This window comes from Acomys minous (assembly GCF_964271855.1).
Source record: "Acomys minous genome assembly, chromosome: 19".
NCBI classification, from domain to species: domain Eukaryota; kingdom Metazoa; phylum Chordata; class Mammalia; order Rodentia; family Muridae; genus Acomys; species Acomys minous.
In genome coordinates, this window is record NC_140499.1 from 62,713,432 (window position 1) to 62,739,909 (window position 26,478).

General features: G+C 52.3%; 1 protein-coding gene across 1 annotated transcript; it reads right to left on the bottom strand.

The window, feature by feature from the left end:
• Positions 1 to 10,507: 10,507 nt before the first annotated feature.
• NPR1 (natriuretic peptide receptor 1) lies at positions 10,508 to 26,473 on the bottom strand. Its single transcript, XM_084769153.1, has 22 exons — positions 25,251 to 26,473; positions 24,348 to 24,547; positions 23,675 to 23,788; positions 23,063 to 23,198; positions 22,698 to 22,789; positions 21,680 to 21,815; positions 21,388 to 21,472; positions 19,874 to 19,994; positions 19,118 to 19,192; positions 18,829 to 18,906; positions 18,388 to 18,492; positions 18,039 to 18,110; positions 17,788 to 17,944; positions 17,213 to 17,368; positions 16,799 to 16,967; positions 16,098 to 16,244; positions 15,855 to 15,978; positions 15,651 to 15,719; positions 14,840 to 15,014; positions 14,565 to 14,663; positions 11,362 to 11,453; positions 10,508 to 11,167 (listed from the first exon to the last, which is right to left on the bottom strand). Exons 1-22 carry the CDS (start codon positions 25,957 to 25,959, stop codon positions 11,105 to 11,107), a joined length of 3,174 nt encoding a protein of 1,057 aa, XP_084625279.1. The 5' UTR covers positions 25,960 to 26,473; the 3' UTR covers positions 10,508 to 11,104.
• Between the last annotated feature and the right edge of the window lie 5 nt (positions 26,474 to 26,478).

Here is a 26,478-nt window from a genome sequence, read left to right on the forward strand (position 1 = left end):
CTGGCACGCAGGTACAGACACAAGCTAGGAGAAGGTGTCCTGGGCTGGGCTCTCTGATGGAGAAGCCACAGCACCCCAAAAGTTCAGGGTGTTTAGTATATACTGTTGGATAGGGAGGCAGGATCATTGACTCTAGCTGAGTCAAGGAGGCAGGATTTACGGTGTACAGAGGAACCCAGGGGACAGGTTTAGTTAATCTCGGCAGGAGGAGTCTCTGCAAGGAGCAGTCTTCAAGTTCTAAACATCATGGGGGGAAGAGGCTACAGTGGACATTTTCTGCACACAGTGACAACATTTGCACTAGGACCAGAGGAAGGCTTTGCTGTCCCTCTGAGCCTCACTTGGGGGGGCAGGGGGTGAGGGGGGGTAGATGGGCGGAAGGCTTTGCCAATTTCCCATGGGCCAGAGGTTTTGGTCTGTGACATGTCAACAATACACGTTTACTCAGGACTGCATTCACTCAGGGCTTACTCGGCTCCCCACCATAGGATGGCACTATGCAGCACAGGCTGGCCTGGCCATGTGTTAGCCCAGGCTGCCTCTGGTTCTCAGCATTCCTCTTGCTTCAGCTGCCCACTGACAGATGTAAGCTACTGCACCACTTTATTTATTTATTATGTATTTATTTTTATGTGTATGAGTATTTTGCCTGCACATATGTATGTGTACCACATCTGTGCATGTGGGTGCTGAGAGGAGCACCCGGGTCCTTTGGAAGAGCAGCCAGTGCTCCTCACCACTAAGCTAAGCCACCTCTCCAACCTGAAGCCTTTTCTTTACACACGATCTTGAGTGTTTCATTATAAGTGAAAAATGGACTAATAAAATAAGGTGTGCCTTTAATCCCAGCACTCGGGAGGCAGAGGCAGGTGGATTGCTGTGAGTTCGAGGCCAGCCTGGTCTACAAAGTGAGTCTAGGACAGCCAAGGCTACACAGAGAAACCCTGTCTCCAAAAACAAAAAAAAGGATACAATAGACTTGCTATGTAGCTAATACTGGCCTTTAATTCAAGATCTTTCTGCCAGATGGTGGTCGCACAGCACATTCCTTTAATCCCAACACTCAGGAGGCAGAGGCAGGAAGATCTCTGAGTTTGAGGCCAGCTTGGTCTACAGAGTGAGTTCCAGGACAGCAAGGACTACATAGGGAAACCCTGTCTCAAAAAAACAAAAACCAAACCAAACCAAACAAACAAGAAACATACCAACCTTCCTGATTCTGCCTCCCAAGTGTGGGGATTATAGATTTATTCCATCATACCTGGTGTTTTCCATTTCATTTATTATTTTATTTTCAAATTTTTTATTTTCCTGTATTTTGTTTCTCTATGATTTGATATTTGTAGGCTTACCTGTGCTACAAATAACTCTGCCCAGTTTAGGCAAATTAATGAGGGAGTGTCTCAAAATAAAAGTAAAGTAAGGACCAAGGACAGGGCCAAGGATTGCCCAGGGCTGGTGTGGCTGAAACCCCTCAGCAAATCAGTATTTCTCCATCCCACAAGAACTCTTTCCTTGCCCAGGAGCAAAACTTTTTGTTTTGCTTTTTGAGACAGGCTTTCTCTGTGTAGCCCTGGTTGTCCTGGGACTCACTTTTTAGACCAGGCTGGCCTTGAACTCAGAGATCTGCCTGTCTCTGCCCCCCCCCACCCCCAACTGCTGGGATTAAAGATGTGCACTGCCATACCAGTTTAAGAGTTCTTTTCTATAAACAAAAACATTCCTTCCAAAGAAACTCTTTTATTTTTTATTTTTAAAAAAATTTTTTAGCTGGGCGTGGTGGCGCATGCCTTTAATCCCAGCACTTGGGAGGCAGAGGCAGGTGGATCGCTGTGAGTTCAAGGCCAGCCTGGACTACAAAGCGAGTCCAGGACAGTCAAGGCTACACAGAGAAACCCTGTTTCAAAAAACCATTTTTTTTTGAGACACGGTTTCTCTGTGTGTAGCCCTGTCTGTCCTGGACTCACTTTGTAGACCAGGCTGGCCTCCAACTCACAGACATCCCTCTGCCTCTGCCTCCCAAGTGCTGGGATTAAAGGTGTGTGCCACTACACTTGGCTCCAAAGGAACTATTTATTTATTTATTTATTTATTATGTATACAGTGTTCTGCCTGCATGTGAGCCAGCAGAGCATGCCAAGCCTCATTGTGGATGGCTGTGAGCCACCATGTGGATGCTGGGAATTGAACTCAGGACCTTTGGTAGAACAGCCAGTGTTCTTAACCTCTGAGCCATCTCGCCAGCCCTCCAAAGGAACTCTTAAGGATTGCAGCATCTCCTTAATTCAGGAAGAAGAGTCTAGTTACAGCTGTTTAAAAATAGCATGGTCTGGGATGAGGATGTGACTCAGTTGGTAGCATGTACAGAGCCATTCCTAACACTGAACAAAACAAAACAAAAAACCAAAAAACCAACCAACCAACCAACCAACACATCAACCAAACCGAAAATGGTAGTGCACACCTAGTCTAACACACAGGAATAGAGGAGGGAGGACCAGAGGCCAAGACCATCGTTAGCTACAAGGTTTCAAACCAGCCTGGCCTTGAGTCCTTTGTCACAAACAAACCAATAAAAAACCATGATCTTACTACCCCAAACTTCTGGAACTTTCCAGTACAACCTAGAAAACCACAGCTGTTTTCTTGACTGGTTTTGTAGTTGAGAATGACCTTGAACTTTTGTTTTTGTTTATGGTTTTTCGAGACAGGGTTTCTCTGTGTTAGCCTTGGCTGTCCTGGACTCGCTTTGTAGACCAGGCTGGTGTAGAACTCACAGCGATCCACCTGCGTCTGCCTCCGGAGACCTTGAACTTCTGAGCCACCCCCTCCCATGTTTCCAAATTAGAGTGTGCCACCACACCCTCACAGCTGCTTTGAAAAGGGATTAGAACCTGACTGGACTATTGGACTACACGCGGCCTCTGCTTTTTCTCCTAACTCTAGATTCGTAGGTCCTTCTCCTCCCTCTGGCTGTAGGTCCCAACCATGAGATGGGCCCCCTCTGTTTTGTTCTTTCTAGTGTTTCCTTTCTTCTTTCCCTCCCTGCTCCTCTCTCACCCATTTCTCCCTCCTCCTCTCTCACCCATTTCTTCCTCCTCCTCCTACCCCCGGCTGTCTTTGAACGCCATGGATAGCCAACGGTGACCACAAACTTCAGCCTTCCTGCCTTCACCTCCCAAGTGGTGGGACCACTGTTCTGTGCCAGCGGAGCCCGCTAGCGTTTCTATGTATTGTTTAGAGTTCTCTGTGTGTGAGTGTGGCGTGCACAAGTGCGATGTCACGTGGGTAGAGGTCAGAGGACAACTTTTGGAGGGTCTCATATCTCAATGTAAGGGTGCTGAGACAGTGCGCTAGGCCACTGCACCCAGCATTCTGTGTGTTCTGCAGATCAAGCATGCGTGATCAGGCTTGTTACGGTGAGCACTTTAACACACTGGGCCAACTCCTGGGCCCCAGCATTTTTACTTCTATAAGACAGTCTTAGTAAAAAATGATGCCAATATTTATAACATCTCTAATATTTAAGACAACTAATTTCTTTTTGCAAAATGTAAAGATGAGATGCTAGTGAAATGGCTCAGCCCATACAGGCTCTTGCTGCCAAGCCTGACAAACTGGAACCCATATGGTAGAAGGTAAAAACCAATTCTCCTGATTTCTATAAGAACGTAGTGACATGTGCATACACACAATAAAAATGTTTTAAAAAGCCGGGCATGGTGGCGCACGCCTGTAATCCCAGCACTCGGGAGGCAGAGGCAGGTGGATCACTGTGAGTTCGAGGCCAGCCTGGTCTACAAAGTGAGTCCAGGACAGCCAAGGCTAACACAGAGAGACCTTGTCTTGAAAAAACCAAAATAAATAAATAAATAAAATAAAAAAACACCACCTTTTTAGGTGTTAATAGCACTTTCCGCTTTTTCAGAGAACCAGAGTTTGGTTATGCTGAGGCTCATGACCACTGGTGGCAGCTCCAGGGAAATCAGTTGCCTCCAGACTCCACTGGAAGGCACACTTATGTGTGCATGCCCTCATGAAGACACGCACTGTCTTACTCTTTGTTTGTTTGTTTGTTTTGGAGACACGGTTTCTCTGTGTATCCCTGGCTGTCATGGACTCACTTCATATACCAGACAGAGAGCCACCTGCCTCTGCCTCTGCCTCTGCCTCTGCCTCCCTGGGGCTGGGATTAAAGGTGTGTGCCACCATGCCCAGCAATGTCTTACTTTTTAGTGCTGTGATGATAAGACACTATGAACAAGGCAACTTATAAGAGAAAATATTTAATTTGGGGATGACGGTTCTAAAGGGTTAGAGTCCACGGTCATTGTGGTAGGGAGTTTGGCAGCAAGCAAGCAATCAGGCAGGCAGGCAGCAAGCAAGCAGTCAGACAGTCAGGCAGGCAGGCAGCAGGCAGACAGCAAGCAAGCAGTCAGGCAGGCAGGCAGGCAGCAGGCAGCAGGCAGGCAGGCAGGCAGGCATGCCTAGAGCAGTTGCTGAAAGCTCACATATGATCCACAAGCAGGAGGCAGAGAGAGGGCTAACTAGGAATGTCATAGGCTTTTAAAGCCTCAAAGCCCACCCCCTGTGGCTCATCTCTTCCAACAAGGCTATAACTCTGTTTTTTTTTTTAATTTTTTAAAAATTTATTTATTATTATGTGTACAGTGCTCTGCCTGTATTTACACCTGCAGGCCAGAAGAGAGCATCAGATCTCATTACAGATGGTTGTGAGCCAACATGTGGTTGCTGGAAATTGAACTCAGGACCTCTAGAGGAGCAGACAGTGCTCTTAACCGTTGAGCCATCTCTCCAGCCCTCTGTTTTTATTTTTATTTTTTCTAGACAGGGTTTCTCTGTGTAGTCTTGGTTGTCCTGGACTCACTTTGTAGACCAGGCTGGCCTCGAACTCACAGCAATCCATCTGCCTCTGTTACCCAAGTGCAGGAATTACAGGCCTGTCACCACACCAGGCCTGAGATGAGTTTTGTTTTTGTTTTTGTTTTCCAGATAGGGTTTCTCTGTGTAGCCTTGGCTGTCTTGGACATGCTTTATAGACCAGGCTGGCCTTGAACTTACAGCGATCCGCCTGCCTCTTCTGAGATGAGTTTTTAAGAGAACATATTTTAGCATTGTGTGGCTTAACGAGAAAACCACACCACGAGAGCTGGGCTGAGGCTGACAGGCAAAGAAAAGGGTGGACAGCCCTGTCAAAGGGGGCAGTTTGGGTTTTATAGGGTGTTTTTACTCTGGTGGAAGACTGGAGCTGGAGCATTAAGGAAAAGAAACTGTTGCAGGTAAAAGAGACTGTATGCAGTAAGCCAAATTGTATGAGGGGTGGGGGATGGGACTGGCCCTGGGGATAGCAGGAGATTATAATCAGTCTTTTCCGCGTAGACTCATCAGCAGGTTCTGAGAATGTGCAGAATGCTCAGTTTCCATTTCCCAGAAGGGGCTGGGTCCCGCATGGGTCTTCCATCTTGGTGTCTTAAGTGACCCTACTTTGGGCCAAAGATCTGGGCCACCCCAAGAGGTATAACATTACCAGATATTATAATGATTGTGTGAAAATATATGTGGGTATATGCACCTGAGTACAGGTGCCAACTCCAGAGAATCTGACTTCTGGCCTCTTCTGGGACCCATACTCAGGTGCAGATATCCACACATATACATGATCAAAAATAAAATAAACCAGCCGGGTGTGGTGGTGCACGCCTTTAATCCCAGCACTTGGGAGGCGAAGGCAGGTGAATCGCTGTGAGTTCGAGGCCAGCCTGGTCTACAAAGAAGAGTTCAGGACAGCCTACGTCTCTGGCCTCTGGATTGCATACGGTCCTTTTCCTATATAACGCTACTTAATAAGCTCACTAACTTTGCTTCCCCTTGGCTTCTTCTGAAATTCTTTCCTGTGGAGTTGTTAAGGATCCAGCTTTAACGGAACGGAGGTCCCTAAAGGGGAAGGGATGTCCTCCAGCTGCTGGCGACAGCACAGGCCCGTGTCCTCCAGCAAACGCGTAGTTTCATGCCCTCATCCCCGTTTTGTGCAACACCGAGTTTATCAGCATTCCCAACCCTTCTTTCTTCATCTTAGTTGCATTCCAACCCAGAGAGATTAAATCTTCTTAAAGGCATTAAAACAAAAACAAAAACAAAAACGGTTCCTTTAAAAATATTTTTATGGTTTCTGCAACTTAATTTAAAAGTGACTTCAAGGCCACAAAACTGGTCTCTGCCATTAATTAGATTTCATAGACATGTCCGTAAAGGTATAAATTATTTTGTAGAAATATTACTAAATATACCACTATAAGAAATTAGCCGAGCTCTTTGACGTAGGGAAAACAAACACTGGGAGTGGTGGAGGATATTTGCCTGCTTATGTCAGCACTGGCTCTTCCATGTCCTGCCCTTGCTGTAGCTGTGAGTCCTCCTCCTCACAACTGGACCTAGGCAGGGCCTTCCTACGCCCTTGGGAGGCCTGCTTGGCCTGCCCTCCCCTTTCAGGGGTGTCACGTGGGCTGACGAGATAAAGTCTGTGAAGGCCTTTGTCAACACTAAGGAGCAGCTGAACGCCAATTGTTGCTGCTGTTGTTATTACACAAATCACACTCCAGGGAAACCCTGCTGCCTCGGTCCACCCCTCCTCCTAAGCCATCAGGATGGACAGCCCAGGAAACGCTGAGGCTAGACAGCCCCTCCCACGTGGGCGGGAGCTCCGCTTAGGGGAGGGGAGGTCTTGCCCCTCACCCCCCACCTCCAACCCGTCAATAATGGTTTTCCCAGTTCTTCCTGCCTTCAGGGGCCTAACTCCGGAAGGAAATCTCCTCAGTTCCAGTGAAAGCTCTAGGGTTGCAGAAATCATCTACTCCGTTGGCGTCTCCTCAGGGCTCCCCCTCCCAGCCCCCTCCCATCCCAGTGCCCGCTGGAGCCTGGCTGCCCCGGAAGGATCTGGCCGGCGATTTCCTAGAATTGTCTTGCTGGAACTCCTCAGTCATCCAGCTCCCCACCGCCTTCCCCACCTCCTCTCAGCCTCTCTTCCCCCAAAGCCCGTCTCTCTGGATGGCTCAGGCCTCTAGGATCAGCACCTCATAGGCCCCCATAGTTGCATCGTAGCTTTTCTTTGGGGGGCTGTTTACAGTTCCTGGGAAGAGGAGTTGGGCGTGGGAGTTACAAGGGCTAAGGCAGGGCCCACAGGAAAGTTGAGCCCGCTGTGGTTGCCGGGGCAACCACTTTATCCGAGCGAGGCTGGTGGGTAGCATCCGACCACGTAGGCGCCCTCTCTCAGTAGATCACGCGGCTCTCCAAAGCCACCTTTTAGTGTGCGGAGGGAGGAGCGTTGCCTGCCTGCTAGCCAGGCCTCCACGCCCCTGGTCTTCCACCATTCTTTCGGGGCCTTCCTGGCAGACTGCAGGAAGAGGCCTGGGAGGTCAGGGCAGAGGCCTGTCCGTGTTTGATGGGTGGTACTGAAGAAATGTCTGGCACTTTCCTTCCCTGTGGGGGAAGTGAAGCTACACCTCTCCCAGCCCCGCGCGCGCACACACACACACACACACACACACACACACACACACACACACACACACACACACACACACACACACGCGCGCGCGCGCGCGCGCGCGCACACACATTCTGAAATGATGGGCTTAGGAAGGTGGGCGGAGCTGGGGACAGGGGATCCAGACTTGGTTTATTTACTTATTTTTGACAGGTTATCACGTGGCCCAGACTGTCCTCTCACTTGATGGCTGAGGACCACCTTCATGTCGCGAGAATGGTGGAACTAAGAGAGGCCTGGATCACCACGCTTGGCCCCCTTCTGCAGTGTCAGAGCTGGACCTGTGGCTTCATGCATGCTGGGCAAGCACTGCAGCAACTGCAGGGCATCTCCAGGCCTGCCGAAGGGCGGCCGGCGAAGTCAGCCTTGCCTACACCAACAACACAGGGGGCTAGAGTGTACAGAGGAGAAATGGCATCGCTCCCACACCACAACTGAGCTTTGAGGGGATCCCTAGGGGCCAGTCGGATGGCTCAACAGGTAAAGGGCGCTTCGCGGAAGCGAATCCAGGAAAGTCTTCCTCTGACCTCCACATAGATGCTGTGGGTTGTGTGAGTCTGACCCCCTACCAATGCACACAAAAGAAGCAAAACTCTTTAAAGTGTTGTAGAAGACGCAACAAAAGGCTCCATGAGGGCCTGGAAAGATGGCTCTGCGGCTAAGAGCACTGGCAGCTCTTGTAGAGGAGCCGGGTCCTATTTCCGGCAGTGGCATGGTGGCTCACAGCCATCTGTAACATCTGTGAGTTCCAGGGGATCCGCTCACCCTCTTGAGACCAGGCATGTATTCGGTGTACATATATACATGCAGGCAGGCCAAACACTCGTAAAAATTTGAAATCTAAAATAATAATAATAATAATAAATATAAAAATAAAAGAATTGATTTGGTCTAACATTCTGAGACCAAACTCCAGGCTGGCAAGACTGTGTCTTGGCACTAAAGCTTGGTGGTGAAGCACTTGTCCAAGGCCCAGGGTCTGCTTAGCACTATGAAGCTAAAAAAGTAGAGCAGGGGCAACCTAACCTACTTCCTGGCTCCTAGGCCTCTGGGATTGAGACTGTACCAGTTAGGTTAGCTTACTGTATATGCCCTGGAGGGCCTGGGAGACCCCAAAATTCCTTCAGAGATAGATGAGGTGATGTGTGATCTTTTTTTCTTCGTGGGGAGGGCGGCGGGTTTGAGAGACAGGGTTTCTCTGTTACACAGAGTCCTGGCTGTCCTGGCCTCTCTTTGTAGACCAGGCTGGTCTCGAACTCACAGCGACCCGCCCGCCTCTGCCTCCCGAGTGCTGGAATTAATGGCGTGCGCCACCACGCCCGGTGTGATCTTAATACCAACACATTACCTGATTCAAGGCAGTGGCTCAAACTAATGATCACCCACTGAAAAGACCTGTTTCTCTTGGGAATATCCTTGTCGGTGTGGGGAGAGGGCTCATTCTGTAAAATGTTTGCCTTGAAAGCTGAAGGGCCACACTTGCTATCCTAGCATTGGGGAGGGTGAGGGAAATAGTACTCACTGGCCAGCCAGGGGAGCCTAACTGCCAAGCTCCAGGCTACCCAGAGACTATCTCATGCAGAGAAGGCTCAGCACTTAAGAGCATTGGCTGCTCCTGCAGAGCGCTAAGGTTTAGTTCCCAGCACCCACATGGTGGCTCATGAGCATCTGTAACCTCAATTCCAGGGGATACAGAGCTGCCTTCTGGCCTCAGTGGGTACCAGGCACACACGTGTGCATAAACATCCAAGCAGGCAAAATATTCAATATGCATAAAGTAAAATAAATCTAAAAAAAAAATTAAAGAGGTGGATGGTATTTCTGAAGATGACAGAGGTTTTCTTCCAGCCTCTGGGCACACATTTCTCAAAAAGGAACAAGAGGCAGGCAGTGGTGGTGCACTCCTTTAATCCCAGCACTCAGGAGGCAGAGGCAGGTGGATCTTTGTGAGTTTGAGGCCAGTTTGGTTTACAGAGTGAGTTCCAATACAGTCAGGGCTACATAGAGAAACCCTGTTCCCTGTCTCGGAAAACTAAACTAAAAAACAAAAACATAAAAATCTCCTTCTATATAGTAAAATAAATTAAACATATAAAAGGTTTATCATGAAATAAAATATAGGAATAAGGACTTTTTTCCTTATTTAGTGATATAGAAAATTTATACAGGGCTTTGGGCTTTGTGCATGCTAAGCAAGCCTTCAACCACTGAGATACCTCCTCAATACTTTGTTTGAATTTGTTTTTAAGATAGCCTCACGTAGCCTGTGCTGGCCTTGAACTTACTATGTGGCCAAGGCTGACCTTGAACTTCCTGCCTCTGGCTCCAAGACAGAACCCAGAGTTTCATGCACCCTAGGAAAGCACTCCATCAGCTGAACTACATCCTAACCTCTAACTCTTTTGAGAAAAAGTTTCAGGCTGGCTTGGAATGTAGCCCAAGGTGGCCTCATACTCGCAGCAATCCTCCTGACTCAGCCTCCAAAATATTGAAATCTCAGGTGTGAGCCAACATCTAGGGCAGTTTATTTTTTTGGGATAAGAGCTCATTAAGTTGTCTAGGCTGGACCCGAACTAATTTTGTAGCCCAGTCTAGCTCTGAACCTTTGAAGTTCCTGATGTCAGCCTCAGTAAGTAGCTGGGATTATAAGGCTTGCTTCTTTTTGCCTTAATTTTTAACGAGGCTGGGATCAACCGATAACAACCCACAGAAGCAGAAGTTTGTTGGGACTCTTAAAAATTTAGCTCTGCTGGGAATTCTGTGATCTTTTCAATGAAAAGTGTAAAATTAGCTGGGTGGTGGTGGTACATGCCTTTGACCTTAGTACTAGGCTGGCAGGGTCTCTCTTGAATTTTAGACCAGCCAGGTCTACAGCGTGAGTTCCAGGACAGCCTGGTCTACACAGAGAAACTCCATCTCAAAGAAACAAGCAGTAACAACAACAAAGTTGAAGGTCACTCTTTTGGAAGCAGAGGGTAGAGAAAGAACAGGACGGTTTCCCAGCAACCCTCTCTCCTACAAAAAGAGACTGTCCCAGGCACAAAGACGTTAATGGGTTTTGCTCACAGGAGAAGCAAGGCATGGGGACCCACAGCCTCTCTTCTGTCCAAGGTCTGTGGGGCAGGCAGTGGAGCGGGAGTGAGGGGAGTACTTGTGACACGACTTCCCATCTCTTGCGAACTCCTAAAATCTTACTCTGTTTCCTTCAAGTGGCCGTTTCCCTCCCTATTGAAGTCACAGTGAAGCAAAGTTGAGGGAGGAGAAGGAATCACCTTCCCAATCTGGGTGGCTGAGTAAGGGTGAGGCCGGGTGTGTGTGCTACAAGAGTGCCACTGAGGGTGACTGAATCCAGTCCGCCCTGTAAGCGTGGGTGGCTCCCCTCCAGCCCCTACCATCTCCATCCTCTCTCAGAGGTCACATCTCCGTGTGACGGTGCTGGTCAGGTCCCTTAATCTCTTCACAGTGGTTGGGCTGCTGTGGGAGAGGAGGAAGCTGGATGCCTCTGTCATCTCTGGCGACGAGGGACAGCAGGACGGAAGGTCAGCCTCGTGTGCTACATCCCCGCTCCCCCAGGAGCCAATAGGTCCGAACTTTGCCTTTGCCCTGGAAGAGAGAAAGAAAGAGGAGGCTGGGTTGGGAATGGCACACCCGCGTGCCCAAACCCCAGGAGAAGCTTCTGCATGGGCGTGGCCTCCGGGTTGAGAAGCTTCTTGTGGGCGTGGCCTCCGGGTTGAGAGGCTTCTGCATGGGCGTGGCCTCCGGGACCTCTGGGGTCTAAGGCTCCCTTTTCTACCTACCTTCATTTCCACATCCCCTCGGAGCTCCAGCTCGAATCCATCAAACTCCTCAAGCACAGCCTTGGTCTCAGAAGACAAGTGGATCTTGAGGGCTGGAGAGGACGGGAGGAGGCAGGGGAGGAGGGCCAGGGATGGGAGCGCATGAGACTGGGAATGTGGGGTGGATGGCACTGGCTTTCTTTAGCTCAGGAAGTCCTAGAATGCCCCTGCGAAGCGTGACTATATAACCTGGGTTCTCTACAAGAGCAGTGCATATTTTTTATTTGTCTCCCGAGACAGGGTTTCTCTGTGTAGCCTTGACTATCCTGGACTTGCTTTGTAGAGCAGGCTGGCCTGGAACTCACAGCGATCCGCCTGCCTCTGCCTCCCGAGTGCTGGGATTAAAGGCGTGCGCCACCATGCCCGGCTACAGTAAGCGTTCTTAACTTCTCAGCCATCACTCTGGCCTTCCAAGATCACTTTACCTCTCTTCTGATATAAGATCTCATGTTACCTAAACTGCCCTTGCCCTCCTGATCTTCCTGCCTCCACTTCCCATGTGCTGGGATGTCAGGCAAACATCACCAGGTCTGGCTTAGGTGCTGTTGGGGATCGAACCCAGGACTTTCTGCCTACCAGGCAAGCACTGTGGAGTGAGGAGTTATAGTCTAAGCTCACTTGGACATCTTTTAAGGCATCAGTCGCCAGATAAGGTTCAAGGCTACAATACTACACCTATGGATTACACAGCATCTTTGTGACTGTTGAGAACACTACGGCCCAGCCTGGCTTTTGAGACTCACCCAGCTCCCGAGGGAGACGGGGCACACAGCAGTGGTCAGACACCTACAAGTCAAATGCTGCTCCAACTCAGTGTGGAGCTCAGCCTGGACTCTTTCAGGTAACTAAGATGCCTAATCTGTCAAAGGCTGACAGTGGCAGTGCTCAATTCGAAAGGGTGGGGGCTGTGTCCACTCTGGTTCACGGGGGTGAGAATTTCAGCACCTCGAATGAGCAAAATAAAGCATCCACACTGTATCTGGATACAAAGCGGCATATAGGAAACACCACAGCCACTTGACTCAATACCGTGCGCGCGTGTGTTCTAGTGCGCATGCGTATGAACAAGGCTGGAGGCGGAAGTGCGTTTTGAGTGTCTCTTTCTGTCGCTCTCTTCACTGTTTGACACAGGACCTCACTGAGCCTCGGGCCCACTGTCGAGCTCCCTGTTTGGGCTGGATTTGACTGGCCAGTGAGCTCCAGGAATCTGCCAGTTTGCGGCCCTCAGAACCTCCTTCCCTGCGGTGCAGCAGCTACAGGACACAATCTCAGCTGGGGTTCCAAACTCAAATCCCCAAGCTTGATAGCAAGCATCTGCCCCAGTGGGCCGCCTCTGGAAAGGCCCCGCCCTGCCGCCACACACATTCACCTTTTCTGTGGAACATAGTTTCACTCTGTAGCCAAAGCTAGCCTGAAACGTGGAGTCCTCCCAAGAACTGGGATTACAGAAGTGCTCCACCTGCAGGGATCAAAACTTTCTTTTTCTGGCTGAGGGATTGAAATCTAAGGCAGGAGGCCTGGCAAGCTGTCCAGGAGGTCATGGAGGACCCACTGTTTCCGCATCCTTTCTGAAGGAAGCCACTCTCATTCCGACTTGTGTCTCTGTGGTGATCCCGTATTGCTGACCCACTTCTGAGAATGTATTCCGTGAAGGATGATCGAAGAGAGGAGGGCTTTCCTACCCCTCCCCCATCAGCTCTAAACACACGTCAAGGAGGATCATCTGAACAGGGCGTCTCTGGGCTTTGGGGGCGCTGGCTTCATCCCATGAGGCTTAGGTGAGGGTCACACAGCCTTCTGGGCTCACTCGGCCTGCTGCATAGTAGTTGCTTGATAATTATTTACTTAACTGAATTGTGCCAAATATAGCAGGGAGAACTGTCTGTAATTCTAGCACTTGGGAGGCGGGAGTGAAAGGAGGTCAGCCTGGGCTTCATAGAAAGTCTCTGTCTGTCTCTCTCTTGGTTTTTTGAGACAGGGTTTCTCTGTGTAGCCCTGGATGTCCTGGACTCACTCTGTAGACCAGGCTGGCCTCGAACTCACAGTGATCTACCTGCCTCTGCCTCCTGAGTGCTGGGATCAAAGGCGTGCACCACCATGCCCAGCCTTTTTTTTTTTTTTTTTTTTTTTTTTTGGTTTTTTGAGACAGGGTTTCTCTGTGTAGCCTTGGCTGTCCTAGACTCACTTTGTAGACCAGGGTGGCCTTGAACTCACAGTGATCCACCTGCCTCTGCCTCCCAAGTACTGGGACATGTTGTGGTTTTTAAAAATAAAATTATAAATCCCATTTGTTCATCTATTATATGTGTACATGTGTATGTATGTGTGTGTGTAGGCATGTTGTGAATATGTGGAGGTCAGAGGACAATCTGTGGGAATCCTTTCTCTCCTGGTACGATATGGGTCCCAGGGACCGACCTCAAGCTTGGCCAGCAAGCACCTTAACCCACTGAGATACCTCACCAGCAAAACACCTAGCTTTGTGGGTGCATGAGCACATTAAATACTTTATTATTATAAAATAGACTTTGTATCCAGGGATGGTGGTGCATGTCTTTAATCCCAGCACTTGGGAGGCAGAGGCAGGTAGATTGATGTGAGGCCAGCCTGGTCTACAAAGTGAGTCCAGGACAGCCAAGGCTACGCAGAGAAACCCTGTCTTGAAAAACCCAAAAAAATAAAAATACACTTTGTTTCCAGGGCCAGCAGCTTAGGCCTGTTATTCCAGCTAGAGACTATAGCAAGAGAATTGTAAGTTCAAGACCAGCCTGAGCAACTTAATGAGATCCACATTAAAATAAAGGATATAAATATATTACACACCTCAGTGTTGGCACACTTGTTAAAATCTCTAATACCACACACAGGAGAAGGGGGGGCGGGTCGTTAGATTGCTTTGTTCAGCTGTAGGCTAATGAAAGCCCTTTGAAAACACTTCAGGTAGCTAACTAAGGCGAGCTTAGTGCATTTTCAATCCCCCGTGTTACACAGGCACACACATGCCACACATACATGCCCGGCAATATTCTCAATTTACAATGTGGGGGATATGTGTAGGCAGGGTAGGAAGGAAGTCAGGAGCTAGCTGAGGGACCGGGAAGGCCTAAGCAGCAGGATGCACTGGCCAGCTGCCCGCCTCACTCCCTCTGTGAGGGCCAACCTACCTTCCCCATTAGACTCCATTCTTGAAGCTGTGTTGACGGTGTCTCCAAAGAGGCAGTATCGGGGCATCTTTAGCCCCACAACTCCAGCACACACAGGACCTGGGAGGGCAGAAGAAGGCAACAGAGCCCAGGGAGGTTAGAGGAGGAGGTGAGCACCCTAGAAGAGGTGGGAGTTGGGCTGTGTGGTCCCAGGGTGTGTGGGGAGAGGCAGGGGACAAGGGATTAGTCTCAGGGACACCTGCGTGTTCCCTAGTTTCAGCCTTCTGTGGTCCAACCTGTGTGGATGCCAATGCGCAAGCGCAGCTGCTCCTGGGGCCTATGGCGGATGCGGAAGGAGCGTACAGCATCCAGCAGTGCAAGTGCCATTCGGGCCACCTCTCGGGCGTGGAGCTGACCGTTTCGTGCTGGGAGCCCTGACACCACCATGTAAGCATCACCAATGGTCTCCACCTGTGGGGTTGGCAGGAGAACGAAGGACCGGAGGGCTGGAGCTTTCCCTGCACCGCCAGTGTGCCAAACCATTTCACTGTCTGTCTGGTCTGTCCTGTCTGTCTGTCTGTCCCTATCAGCCTGTCACAGGACTCATCCTCCAACCCCTCAGTTTTTCTGTCTGTTCCTGGGTCCCACTGTGTGACTCTGCCTATGCCCTTGGTCTTTGTTTTTCTCCCTCCTTTCTTTCTTTCTATCTCCTCCTCCTCCTCCTTGTCCCCCTTTGGGGTTTTTTGACACAGGGTTTCTCTGTGTGTAGCCCTGGCTGTCCCTGGAACTCAATCTGTAAACCAGGCTGGCTCAAACTCACAGGGCCCCCCTGCCCCTCTGCCTCTCCAGTGGTGGGATTAAAGGTGTGCACCACCACTGCCTGGCCTTTTGTTTTGTATGTTTTGTTTTTTGAGACAGGGTTTCTCTGTGTAGCCTTGGCTGTCCTGGACTCGCTTTGTAGACCAGGCTGGCCTCGAACTCATAGAGATCCACCTGCCTCTGCCTCCCGAGCACTGGGATTACAGGTGTGCGCCACCACACCCGGTTCCCTCTGAACGTTTTTATGCCTCTGTCCATGCCGTCTGTCCTTCCTGTCCATACACCAACCTTGTACACATCAAAGTTGTCTATGACGGCATCAAAGCAGGTGTACAGATCATTGAGCAGGGTCACCACCTGGAAGGCAAAGGAATCCCTGAGAAAGGGGGGGTGGAGTTGTGAGGGTTCCCACTAGGGACAAACAGAGAGTTCCAATCAACAAGGCCAAGCCGACCTCCCTGGCCTGTTGCCTGTAGCTGAACCCTGGCTTACCTGCATGGGTGTGCTCTCTGCGGAGAGAGCTGTAAAGCCCACAATATCACTGAAGTAGATGGTAACGCTGTCGAAGGCCTCAGCCTGGACTGTCTCCCCTCTCTTCAGCTGCTCAGCCACAGAGCTGAGGGGTGGGCACAGGTAGAGACCAGAAGGTGAGGTGGGTGTGCGTGGGTGTGCGGGTGGGTGTGGTGTGTGCGCACACGCGCACAAGGGCATGCAGGAGCCGGGTTTAGCACTCACTGAGGCAAGATCTGGTAGAGCAAGGCCTCGGCTTTGCGCTTCTCCTCCAGATAAGCCTGTGTTCGCTCCTCTACCAGCTCCTCCAGGTTGTTGGCGTACTGCTCCATGCGCGACAGCAGGTTGTCCAGGATGTTGCTGCTGTTCTCCCTGAGGGCCGAGGGCACGGCAGGGCTGAGAGACGACTGGTCCTGCCTGGCAGTGCCCACTCACCATGCCTGGATTCCCCCTCCCCCACCCCCCATTAGACAAGGTCTCTCTAAGTGGTCCTAATGGTCCTGGAACTCCATATGTAGACCACCTGGCCTTGAACCCACAGACATCCACCTGCCTCTACGCCCAGCTGGGTGTCTTATTTATTCTTTTTTTTTCTGAGACAGGGTTTCTCTGTGTAGCCTTGGCTGTCCTCGACTCACTTTGTAGACCAGGCTGGCCTCGAACTCACAGCGATCCTCCTGCCTCTGCCTCCCGAGTGCTAAGATTAAAGGCGTGCGCCACCACACCCGGCTCCCATGTACTCTAATGTATCTTAAATCTGGGGTCAGTTTAGGGCAGAGGAAAGCCTTGTGGATGGTAGAAAGCCGCATGGACAGCCAAGTCACACAACTGTGCCGATGCCTGTGAGGCTGCGATGGGCTGCAGTGGGAACCCGCCGCCACCGTGGAAACTGGTTTACATGGCTGTCGTGGGGAGAGACCACTGACTTGTTAAACTTGCGCAGCGCCAGGCGGATGTGCTGGAAGGGTGGCCGCTCCTGTGGGTCCTCGGCCCAGCACCTCTGCATCAGCTGCCCCAGCTCCTCCAGGTGGCTCTGCAGATCCATGGAGGGTCGGAACGGGGGATGCTCGCCCCGAGTCACGCGCTCAACGATCTCTGTGTGGGAAGGGGTATGCACTGAAGAGTAGCACTACCAAGGGCCTAGACGGGCAACCAGCGGGACAGACAGACGGGGCAAATCCAGGGCAGAGCATAGAGGGGCCCAGCCACTGGCAGCCGTGGGATGTAGGATGGTAGTGGACGCCCCACTCCAGAGAGGGTAGGGGTGTTTGCAGAGGGTCTCTCCCTGGAAGTGGCTTAGTCAAGAGTGGCCGGAGTGTATAGGCCCACACGATCCTCACCTTTTGGGCTGAGGTCCAAGCCTTCCACATAGAAGACCCCACTCCTGAGAGCAATCTCCTGAAGGATGATGCCGAAGCTGTATACATCACCAGCTTGGGAGCCGCGGGCAGGTGGCGACGCCATTCGCAGGAGCTCGGGTGCGGTCCACAATTTTTCTGTGGATCAGAGGTCAGGTGTCATAGAAGGAGGGGCTCCAACGCTAAGGGATAAGGGACTTTACATTCTGATAGGAAAAGAAAACCTAGCAAACGAATGTCATACCTCATGGGTAATAAGTGCAATATTAAAAGTAAGACAGACAGGGTAGTCTGATGATGCTGAGAAAACAGACCGTCAGTTGGTTTAAGATAGTCTGGGGACGGCCGGTGCCTAGGACTCCTGTGGACATGGCACAGCACCGAGAACCGGAAGGAAGGCTAGAGACCATTTAGTCTGACCTCTGACCTCCTTTTTTAACTAATGAAGGTTGAGCCTGGAGACGAGAGGTGTGCCCGGTCACACAGAGGCTAGGCCTCGGTTTCCCTTCTCTGCTGTGTTGGCAGCAGAGGCCTAGGGGTGAAGGAGTCAGGCTCACTGGCGAAGAGGGTGTGTCCTTGCTCTGGGTCTGGGTCTCTGAAGCTCTCGAGCCCATAGTCCGTGATCTTTAACACGAAGCGCCCATCCACCACGCAGTTGGATGACTTGAGGTTCCCATGGGAACAAATGGCTCCGTGGTGTAGAAAGAGCATTCCCTGGGACATTTTAGGAAGGCAGAGAGAGAGGGCTTAGGCGTGAGTGTGACTTCCAAGCATGCCTAACCCTTGGCCCGGCATCAGGCGGACTCACCTTGACGATGTCATTGGTGAGTGAGTACCGAAACATCCAGTCCAGGGTGATGCTCTCATTTTCTAGGATGTCCTGCTGGGGCAGCAAGAGTCAGACACCCGCCCTGCCCCCCACCCCCACCCCCGGGAGTAGGAGGACGATACAAGGGAGCCACTGGCAGATAAGAGGACACTTGATGTACTCTAGTGCCATCCATCCATAATCAATGCCTCCCTCACTTCTCCCATTTACAGAGAGGGCCAAGAAAGGCCAGAAAGAGAAAGGCTTGTCTGGGCTCCTATAGCCAGTGGGGTAAGAGCCAGCGCCAACACCCAGGTTTCTTGACACAACTCCCTCTTGTCCCCTTCACCTGTAGGCTCCCACGAGGACAGTACTCTGTGAGGATACAGATGTTGGGGGGGTCGGTACAGGCACCCACAAATCTGGTCAAGTGTTCGTTCTGCACATCCCGCATCTGCAGGTTGGGGCGGCAGCGTCAGGACTCTTGACAGAGGCTTCAGGCCTTACCACGTCACATGTATGTTAACATGCCCTTCCTCAGAATCTGCTCCTTAACCCCTTCTCCTCCAGGCTGGCTGCCTGTAGGGACACCATATCTGGTTCCTGCAGGACCCAGTGACCTGTGTGTCTTATGACTGACCTTCCTTTTCCTACCCACAAGACTCACAAGCCCTCCCAACCCTCCCCCTCTACATATCCCTTGATAATAATCAGTTCTGTTGGCTGACTCTCTTAGAGTGCCCAAGGAGCCCTTCCCAAGTCACAGCGTCACCCCCCCCCCCCACGTTACATGCTTAAGTTCAAAGAGGACTTTGCGTGTCAACTCAATGCGCTTTCGGTTCACACGTTTCACAGCCACGAGGTTGCCCTAAGCAAGAAATGAAGATTTGTTGTTTCAGGGCGTAGCCTGAGACACCCCCTCCCCCCAACTACTTCTGAAAACTCATCCATTGGTCCCAGCTCTCTACCTGCTTCTAAAAGCCCACCCCTGTCCCCGGCAGCCCACCGCAGCCATCTCTTAGTCCTCAGAGCACACTCCACCTGGGTCCCAAGGGTCAGCCATCTTTCCCCAGACCTACCTTATAGTATGCTGTCTTGGCAAAGACTTGGAACTGGCCCTCTGTGGTGAGCAGGGAGCCATAATGGGAGCCTCGCTGCAGAGATGAACGAAAAGACTGCATGGTCAGCCCAGGGGCGCGTCTGCATCCAGGAAGCTCTAGATTCAATCTCACTGCCCCTGATCTGCATCACCCTCCTGAGACAGGGTCTCACTCTTTAGGTAGCCATGCCTCAGCCTCCCAGGCTAGGACTGACTACAGATGTGAGCCACCAAAGCTAGCTTTATGTACTGTAGTAGACTCATACTTGTGTATTTGTTTTTGTTTTTCAAGGCAAGGTCTTTCTGTTTAGCCTTGGCTGTCCTGGACTCCCTATGTAGACCAGGCTGGCCTCAAACTCACAGAGATCCACCTCCCTCTGCCTCTGGTGGGATTAAAGGCGTGCGCCACCACGCCCGGCCCTCATACCTGTCTATTTACCTAGACCATCTCCTTTGACCTTTGAGAGACCCTTGTCCCAGAGGCTGTACCTGCAACCCTCATCTGAGACAATGTCAGACTGAGCAAGAGAAATCAGGGCTCAGGGTGGGCCTGTTCTGTCTCATTCTGTAGCCCAGGCTAGCCTCAGGCCTGCAGCAGTTGTCCCGTCTTCACCTTCCAAGTCCTGGGTCTAGGCGTGAGTCATCTCCTCTAGCTTAGAACCACCTTCTGCTTACTCATCGGGCACCTCCCCTGCTCCTTGCTCTTCTCAGCCTCCAGAGACAGCAGTGTTCTCACCCCGCTCAGGCTCAGCCGGCTGCCCGCGCTCCGAAGGTGCCTCTCCAGGCTGCTGGGCTGCAGGTCCTCCCAGCGCACCCGCCACAGCTCTGAGGCCAGCTCCTTCTCCAGCCGCATCTTCCTGAGATGTGAAGCCTGTGTCTGAGCTCCTGGCCCTGGCGGGGTGCTCAGCAGCCCCTCAGAGCTCCAGGACACCCCACATGCTAAGGGATGAAGGAGGGAGTCCTGTTCTCTGAGCTGAGAGTTCAGAGGCCTGAGGCCTGGGGCCTGAAGGAAATTTCTGCCTAGCAGGGGATCTTGGGGCAGTCACGTCAGGTTTTTCCTTTGGAAACTGGAGGTTTCCATTTCCCTTTGCTTCTTTCTGTCTGTCTTTCTTTCTTTCTTTTTTTTTTTTTTTTTTTTTTTTTTTTTGGTTTTTCGAGACCGGGTCTCTTTCTTGTGTAGCCGTAGCTGTCCTGGACTCCCTTTGTAGACCAGGCTGCCCTCGAACTCACAGCAATCCACCTGCCTCTGCCTCCCGAGTGCTGGGAATAAAGGCATGCGCCACCACAACCGGCCTGTCTTTCTTTTTTTGATACAAGGCTTCTCTGTATAGCCCCTAGCTGTCCTGGAACTCATTATGTAGACCAGGCTGGCCTTGAACTCACAAGAGATCCACCTGTCTCTGCCTCCTGAGCGCTAGGAGGCAACCGCCACACGCAGGTTCTATCTCATTCTTTTCTTTTCTTTTAGTTTTTTCGAGACAGGGTTTCTCTGTGTAGCCTTGGCTGTTCTGGACTCGCTTTATAGACCAGGCTGGCCTCGAACTCACAGCGATCTGCCTGCTTCTGCCTCCTGAGTGCCTACCTCATTCTAAATTATTACAAGGGTACAGTGTGTGGAAGTGCCCGGCACACAATACATGCTCAGTCAGCACTGCTCTCTTCCCTGCTCTTTCCTGTTTCCTTATCTTCCCTGTACTTTCATTTCCACATGCACCGGAGGGCAGGGGTGGCCAGGGGTGGGTAGGGGTGGCCAGGGGTGGGTAGAGGTGGGCTCTCTCACCCCTCTTTTCCAGTCTAGGGTGAGCACCTGGCTCACAGGAGGGTTCATAATCCAGGACCAACTTCTTTGGGCCAATACCTGACGGTTTGTTTTTTTTTTTTTTCAAGACAGGGTTTCTCTGTGTGGCCCTGCCCATCCTAGAACTCAGTCTGTATACCAGGCAGGCCTTGAATTCAACGAATCACCTACCTCTGGATTAAAGACCTGCACCACCACTGCCCGGCTACCTGAAGATTTTGAACCTCTGCTTTCTGTCCGGCCTCAGCAACGGAAGCCAGTTCCACATCAGCATCCCCTGTGCTGTGCTGTCACTCCCCGGATGCTCTTTCCCCTCTGAGTCCCCTACGTGTGGCTTTGCCGCTATAACTGAGCCCCACCCCAACCTGACCGATCCATGCTTTCTAGACTCCAGCCTGGAGCCCCAGCCTCCTCACTGAGCAATGAAAGAACTCTTTTCCCGCATAACTTACCTGTGTATGAAGAAGGACACGATCAGAAAGCTAATCAGAGAGAGGCTGCCCACCAAAGCCAGAACCTCCAGGGTGGAAAAGTGGTCTGTGGGAGAGAGAGTCCAAGGAATAGAAGAGAGGCTGATGTCAGACAACAGGAAGGAAGAAGCAATTGGTCAACTGAGTTGACAGATGAAGGGACGTAAAGACAGGAGCAAAGAGGTCGCTCTTTCACTCCCCTGGGGAGGAGGAGGAGGAGGAGGAAGAGGAGGAGGAGGACTACAGGAAGGAGTCTCAAAGCATGGGCAGTCACCTTGGTTACAGGCTGGGTCCTCATTGTCAAAGCCACATTTAGGAATGTCGGGAGGTGGGTATCCCAGAGGCCAGTATAATTTGCGGTCTGACACAGCTTTCAGCTCCTGAGAAGTGCCATTATAGTCCAGGACAACCTGAGGGACATCAGGAATGCTGAGTGCCTGGAGCCTCCAGTACCATCTTGCCAATTTCTCTTTCTTTCTTTCTTTCTTCCTTTCTTTCTTTTTCTTTCTTTCCCAAGACAGGCTTTCTCTGTGTAGCCTTGGCTGTCCTGGACTTACTTTGTAGACCAGGCTGGCCTCGAACTCACAGCGATGCGCCTGCCTCTGCCTCTCGAATGCTGGGATTAAAGGCGTGCGCCACCACTGCCCAGCATCTGCTGGTCCAATCTCTACGACCTGTATCTGGGCTACCAACTACTCCCCAGGTTCCTGCTGTGACTATCCGTGAGACTCTGAATCCATATGCTCACAGCATTAAGGGGCAAAAAACCAAAACCAAAAAAAAAAAAAAAAACCAAACCAAAAAACTTCAACATGCAAAGGCTTTGCCAGGAAGCATCCATGAGGAAGCCTGCTGGAAACCCCAACCCTACACTCAGGGAACTGGTATAGGCTGCAAGACAGAAACAGTGCTCCAGTCCACACTTCCAGCCCTAAACCCTCTATGTCTCTGCCGGGCGGATCTGATTCTTGGTGCCTTTGACCTCTGTTCCTTCCTGTCCCTGGTTGCATTGACACAGAAGCACTCATCCTGGTCTCTGCTAGGATGACGTCCCACCTGGGTCGGGAGTTGCATCAGGACGCCATGTTCCCTCCTCAGATCTGGGGTTCCCTGAGAGGGGAAGCCTGTGCATCTGATCTTTTTGCTTGTTCCCCGGACTGAGGAGCTGAGCCTGCCTAATCCAGATTCTGTTCAAAGAATAAGCAGCTCCCTGGCAGGCTGCAGGGTGGGGGTGGGGTGGGAGAGACACCCTTCTTTCCAGGTGCTGTCTTCTTTCCGTGGCATGAACTTACCCGGAAGGCGCCTGTCTCTGGGTCCATATCCCAGAGGGAGAAGTCGGTCTCCCGGTCCCCGTTGCTATCAATTTTCAGGTATCCTGTCACACCTAGGGACATAGGTGAGGAGGGATGTGTTTTGAAATAATGGAGGTTCAGAGATGCCCCCCTTCATCCCAAGTCTCTCTCTCTCTCTGCATAAAGGTGAAAAGGACAGTGGTATTGGCTATGGGAATGGCAGATTTGTCATGCAGAATTTTGTGAGACCTGGGAGACATAGCTGGGTAACAGGCTTCTCGGTGGTCTCTCCTGCTGGGGCACCTGGGGCTCACTCTCACCCCCCCCCCAGAGCAGCCCATTCCAGGAACTCTAAGCCCCCCAACCTTGGAAACTTCGGTCCCACATCCGCCGAGTGATATTCTCCCCGTCGGTGACAGCCCCACCCTGTGCTAGAGTCTCTGTCACGGCCTGGACGTACAGGAGGAGCCCGTCATGGAAGGATGCGGGGATGATGTTTTCCTGTGGAAGCAAGCAGAGCTCGGCCAGGGCAGATAGATAGAGAGCACCGAGTGACAAAATGTATTGCTGTGGGCAGGGGGCGGGGTGAGGCGGGAGGGGTGGGCCGGTGTCCCTGGGAGCTTGGAAGGAGATACAGAAAACAACCATGTTCCACACAGATGTGACTGCTTAAAAGATACTTTTCCATCTGCCGTGGCTCCTCCTCACCCTGAGTCAAGCTAGGCAGATAGGACAGAGTATGCCATGCCCACTTCCCTATGAAGACTTTAGGTTCAAGGGCTGAATCTGCCACTGTCATCGGGAGAGATACAGAAATAATGGGAAGGCAGGAGGGGAGATATAACGCTGGGCTGCCTGAGAGAGTAGAGTAGAGCGGCAGAGGACCATGAATTAGGGCCCGGAGATCCACACTGGAGGATCCGGGACCCGCCCAGGACCCCCCCCCGCCCCCTGCCCCCCCTCCCCCCGCATCCTACCAGGCCGTCCTCCATGGTGAAGTTGAACTGCTTGTCAGCCAAGAGTCTTAGCTGCTTCAGGAATTCCAAGTACTCCGGGTTGTCTGGCTCTTTGTAAGTAATGATTTTGGCAGCCTAAAGAAGGGATCATTGAAAAGGGGGGTGTTTGGAGCTGACTCCAGTCCTCCCTGTACCCTGGGTACCCCCTCCCCCCAGACCCCATTCAAGATGAACTTGAATGGCTGGGTGTGCTAGCACAAGCCTTTAATCCCAGCACCCTGGATACAGAAACAGGAAACTCTCTGAGTTTGAGGCCAGCCTGGTCTATATAGTGGGTTCCAGGATAGCCAGGGCTACATAGAGAATCTCTGGCTCAAACAAACAAAAAGATAAAAAATAAATATTAAGTAAGACGGGGATCAAATTGAACCCCATGTCCTGCATGAGGCGGACCCTGTGCTTGAGCAAAAGACTCAAGTCCTGTGTAGTCCACGGGTCTTTAATACCCTCCTCCTTCAGACCCGTACAATTATCTGCTTAGCTTCCTGTCCCCGAAGCCCCTACATCTCATGGAGTCATTATACAACAAACTTGTTTCCTTGGAATCGTTTCAGATACTTAGGGGCACAGTGCCCAGAAATGATGTGTCAGCAGCTCAGAGTCCTACACCCGAGCCTCACACCTCAGCACTTACCTGAAAGGCCTGGCGAGCACTGCTGTCTTTCCCGTCCCCTCTTTCCCAGGGCTTTTGGGGAACAGTGCCTTGAGCACCCTGAAGGCTTTGCCCAAACACATCCAGGTGGAAGAAAACATAGTCCTCCCCAGTGAGGCCAGCATCCATGGCTAGAAGCATCAGGCTCCTGAAGGCATCTGGTGAACTGCAGATGTAGATAACTGAAAGAGAGAGAGAGAGAGTGAAAGAGGGAGGGAGGGAGGGAGGGAGGGAGGGAGGGAGAGAGAGAGAGAGAGAGAGAGAGAGAGAGAGAGAGAGGAGAGAGCACGCCTGAATATGAACACACAAGGCACTGCTGCAAGGTGGCAGCAACAACTCTTGGCTCAGTCTGGGCCTCGGCTAGAGAATGTGAAAAGATGGAAGAAAGAGGTGTATAGTGTAGGAAGGGAGAGATGGAGAGGTAGGAGGAGGGAACAGAAGATGGGGTGAGGGTGGGGTAGGGAGTGCAGGAAGTATCAGAGGACGGCGGGAGAGAAGGAACCTCAGAGCTCGTGTGGGAGCAATAGGAGAAACTGGAGGAGAGAGGACACGGTAGGGTAGAGCGAAAACTGGGGGGAGAAGCCCCGGGGAAACCAAGCTGAGGACGCAGTAGCTGCGTTAGAACTAGGCCCTTCCGCGATTAACTCAGAAAAGTCCGCAGCAGGAAGGTCGCAGGAGTCAGGATGGCTGGGGGGAGAAGGTAGGAATGCAAACCCGGCGTGCAGAGAGGGAACCAGAAACTGCGAGGTAGGAAAGCTGTGTTGGGCAAGACTCAAAGAAAAGCAGCCAGGAGGAAGCCTGGGCCCCAAAGAATGAACGCCAGGCCCTGGACAGGCCGGAGAGAAGGCCGCGCGAGCCAGGCGTCCGGGTAGGTGCGAGCCTCACCTCTGCCCTTGCGCCGAACAGCCCGCAGTAGCTTGGTATAGTGGTCTGGGTCGCCCTCGACGAACTCCTGGTGATTCACTGTGATGTTGAGGCGCTCACGCACCCGCATGTACAGCCCCTCCACTACGAAGAAGCAAGGCCGGTCGTCTCCCAGCCGATCTGCATAGAGCACCAGCGCCTGGTGTTCCCAGCCCAGCCGTCGATGCAGCGCCGCCACGAAATCGCCCAGCTTGACATGGCTGGGTCCCGTGCGCGTGGTTAGCGCGAACTCATTCTTAACCCCGATGCCCAGAGCCGGGGCGCCGGCAGTCAGCAGCGGCACCCGCCAATGAGCGGTGAAGCGCCCCACCGGGGCAGCGGAGTACACGCAGCCCGGGCCCAGGAACACCGCGGGGCTGTGCTCCCACTTAAGGTCCACCGCGGCCAGCGGGGCGGCGGTGTCGGAGCAGACGCCCGCCGCGTTCTCGCTGCTGCCCAGCACTATGCGGACCGTCCAACCCCTCAACAAGTCCGGCCGCGCCTTCACCCGCGCGAGAGCCAGTTCCACGGCCGGCCCCACGCGCGCCCAAGACCACGGGTAGGAAGTGTTGGTCAACGGGAGCACCACAGCTACGGTCAGGTCGCCCGCGTGGCCGCCCCGGAGCAGTAGCAGCGGCGGCAGAAGCAGCAGCGCCCGCAGGCGCGGACGGACGCGTCCCTGGCAGGGCATGGCCTTAGCGAGCGCAGCGGCGGGGTAGCGATGTCACCATGGTCTGCTAGCGGTCCTCGGGTTCAGCGGCGAGCCCCGGACATCCAAAGGGTCCGAGAGAGGGCGGGGGTGCGTCGCAGCCGCACCCCGAGAGCACGCTGCCTGCCCGGAATACGGCCGTCCAGCTGTCGAGCAGGCGCGCTAAACTGGGTGCGTCCGAGAACGGAGGGCGCTTCGGAGCAGGTGAGAGCTAGCGCAGCACCCGAAGAGAGTCCGTGGAGAGCAAGAGAGCGAGAAGTGGATCCAGGGAAAGAGAGAGGCAAGAGGGAGCGCCAGCGAGGAAGGGGAGTGTGTGCTCGCGCTTGCCCCGGGAGTGTGCCAGAAGGGGCGTCCGGCTGGCCCGTCTCCGGCCGTTCCGGAGGCGGGCAGGGAAGGGGGGGACCACAAGGTCCTGAGCCAAGCAGCGAATCTTCTCCTCCCAGATTCAGTGACTGGAGAGCCCTGAGAGCCAATCCCGGCTCTTTAACTCCTTCCTCCCAG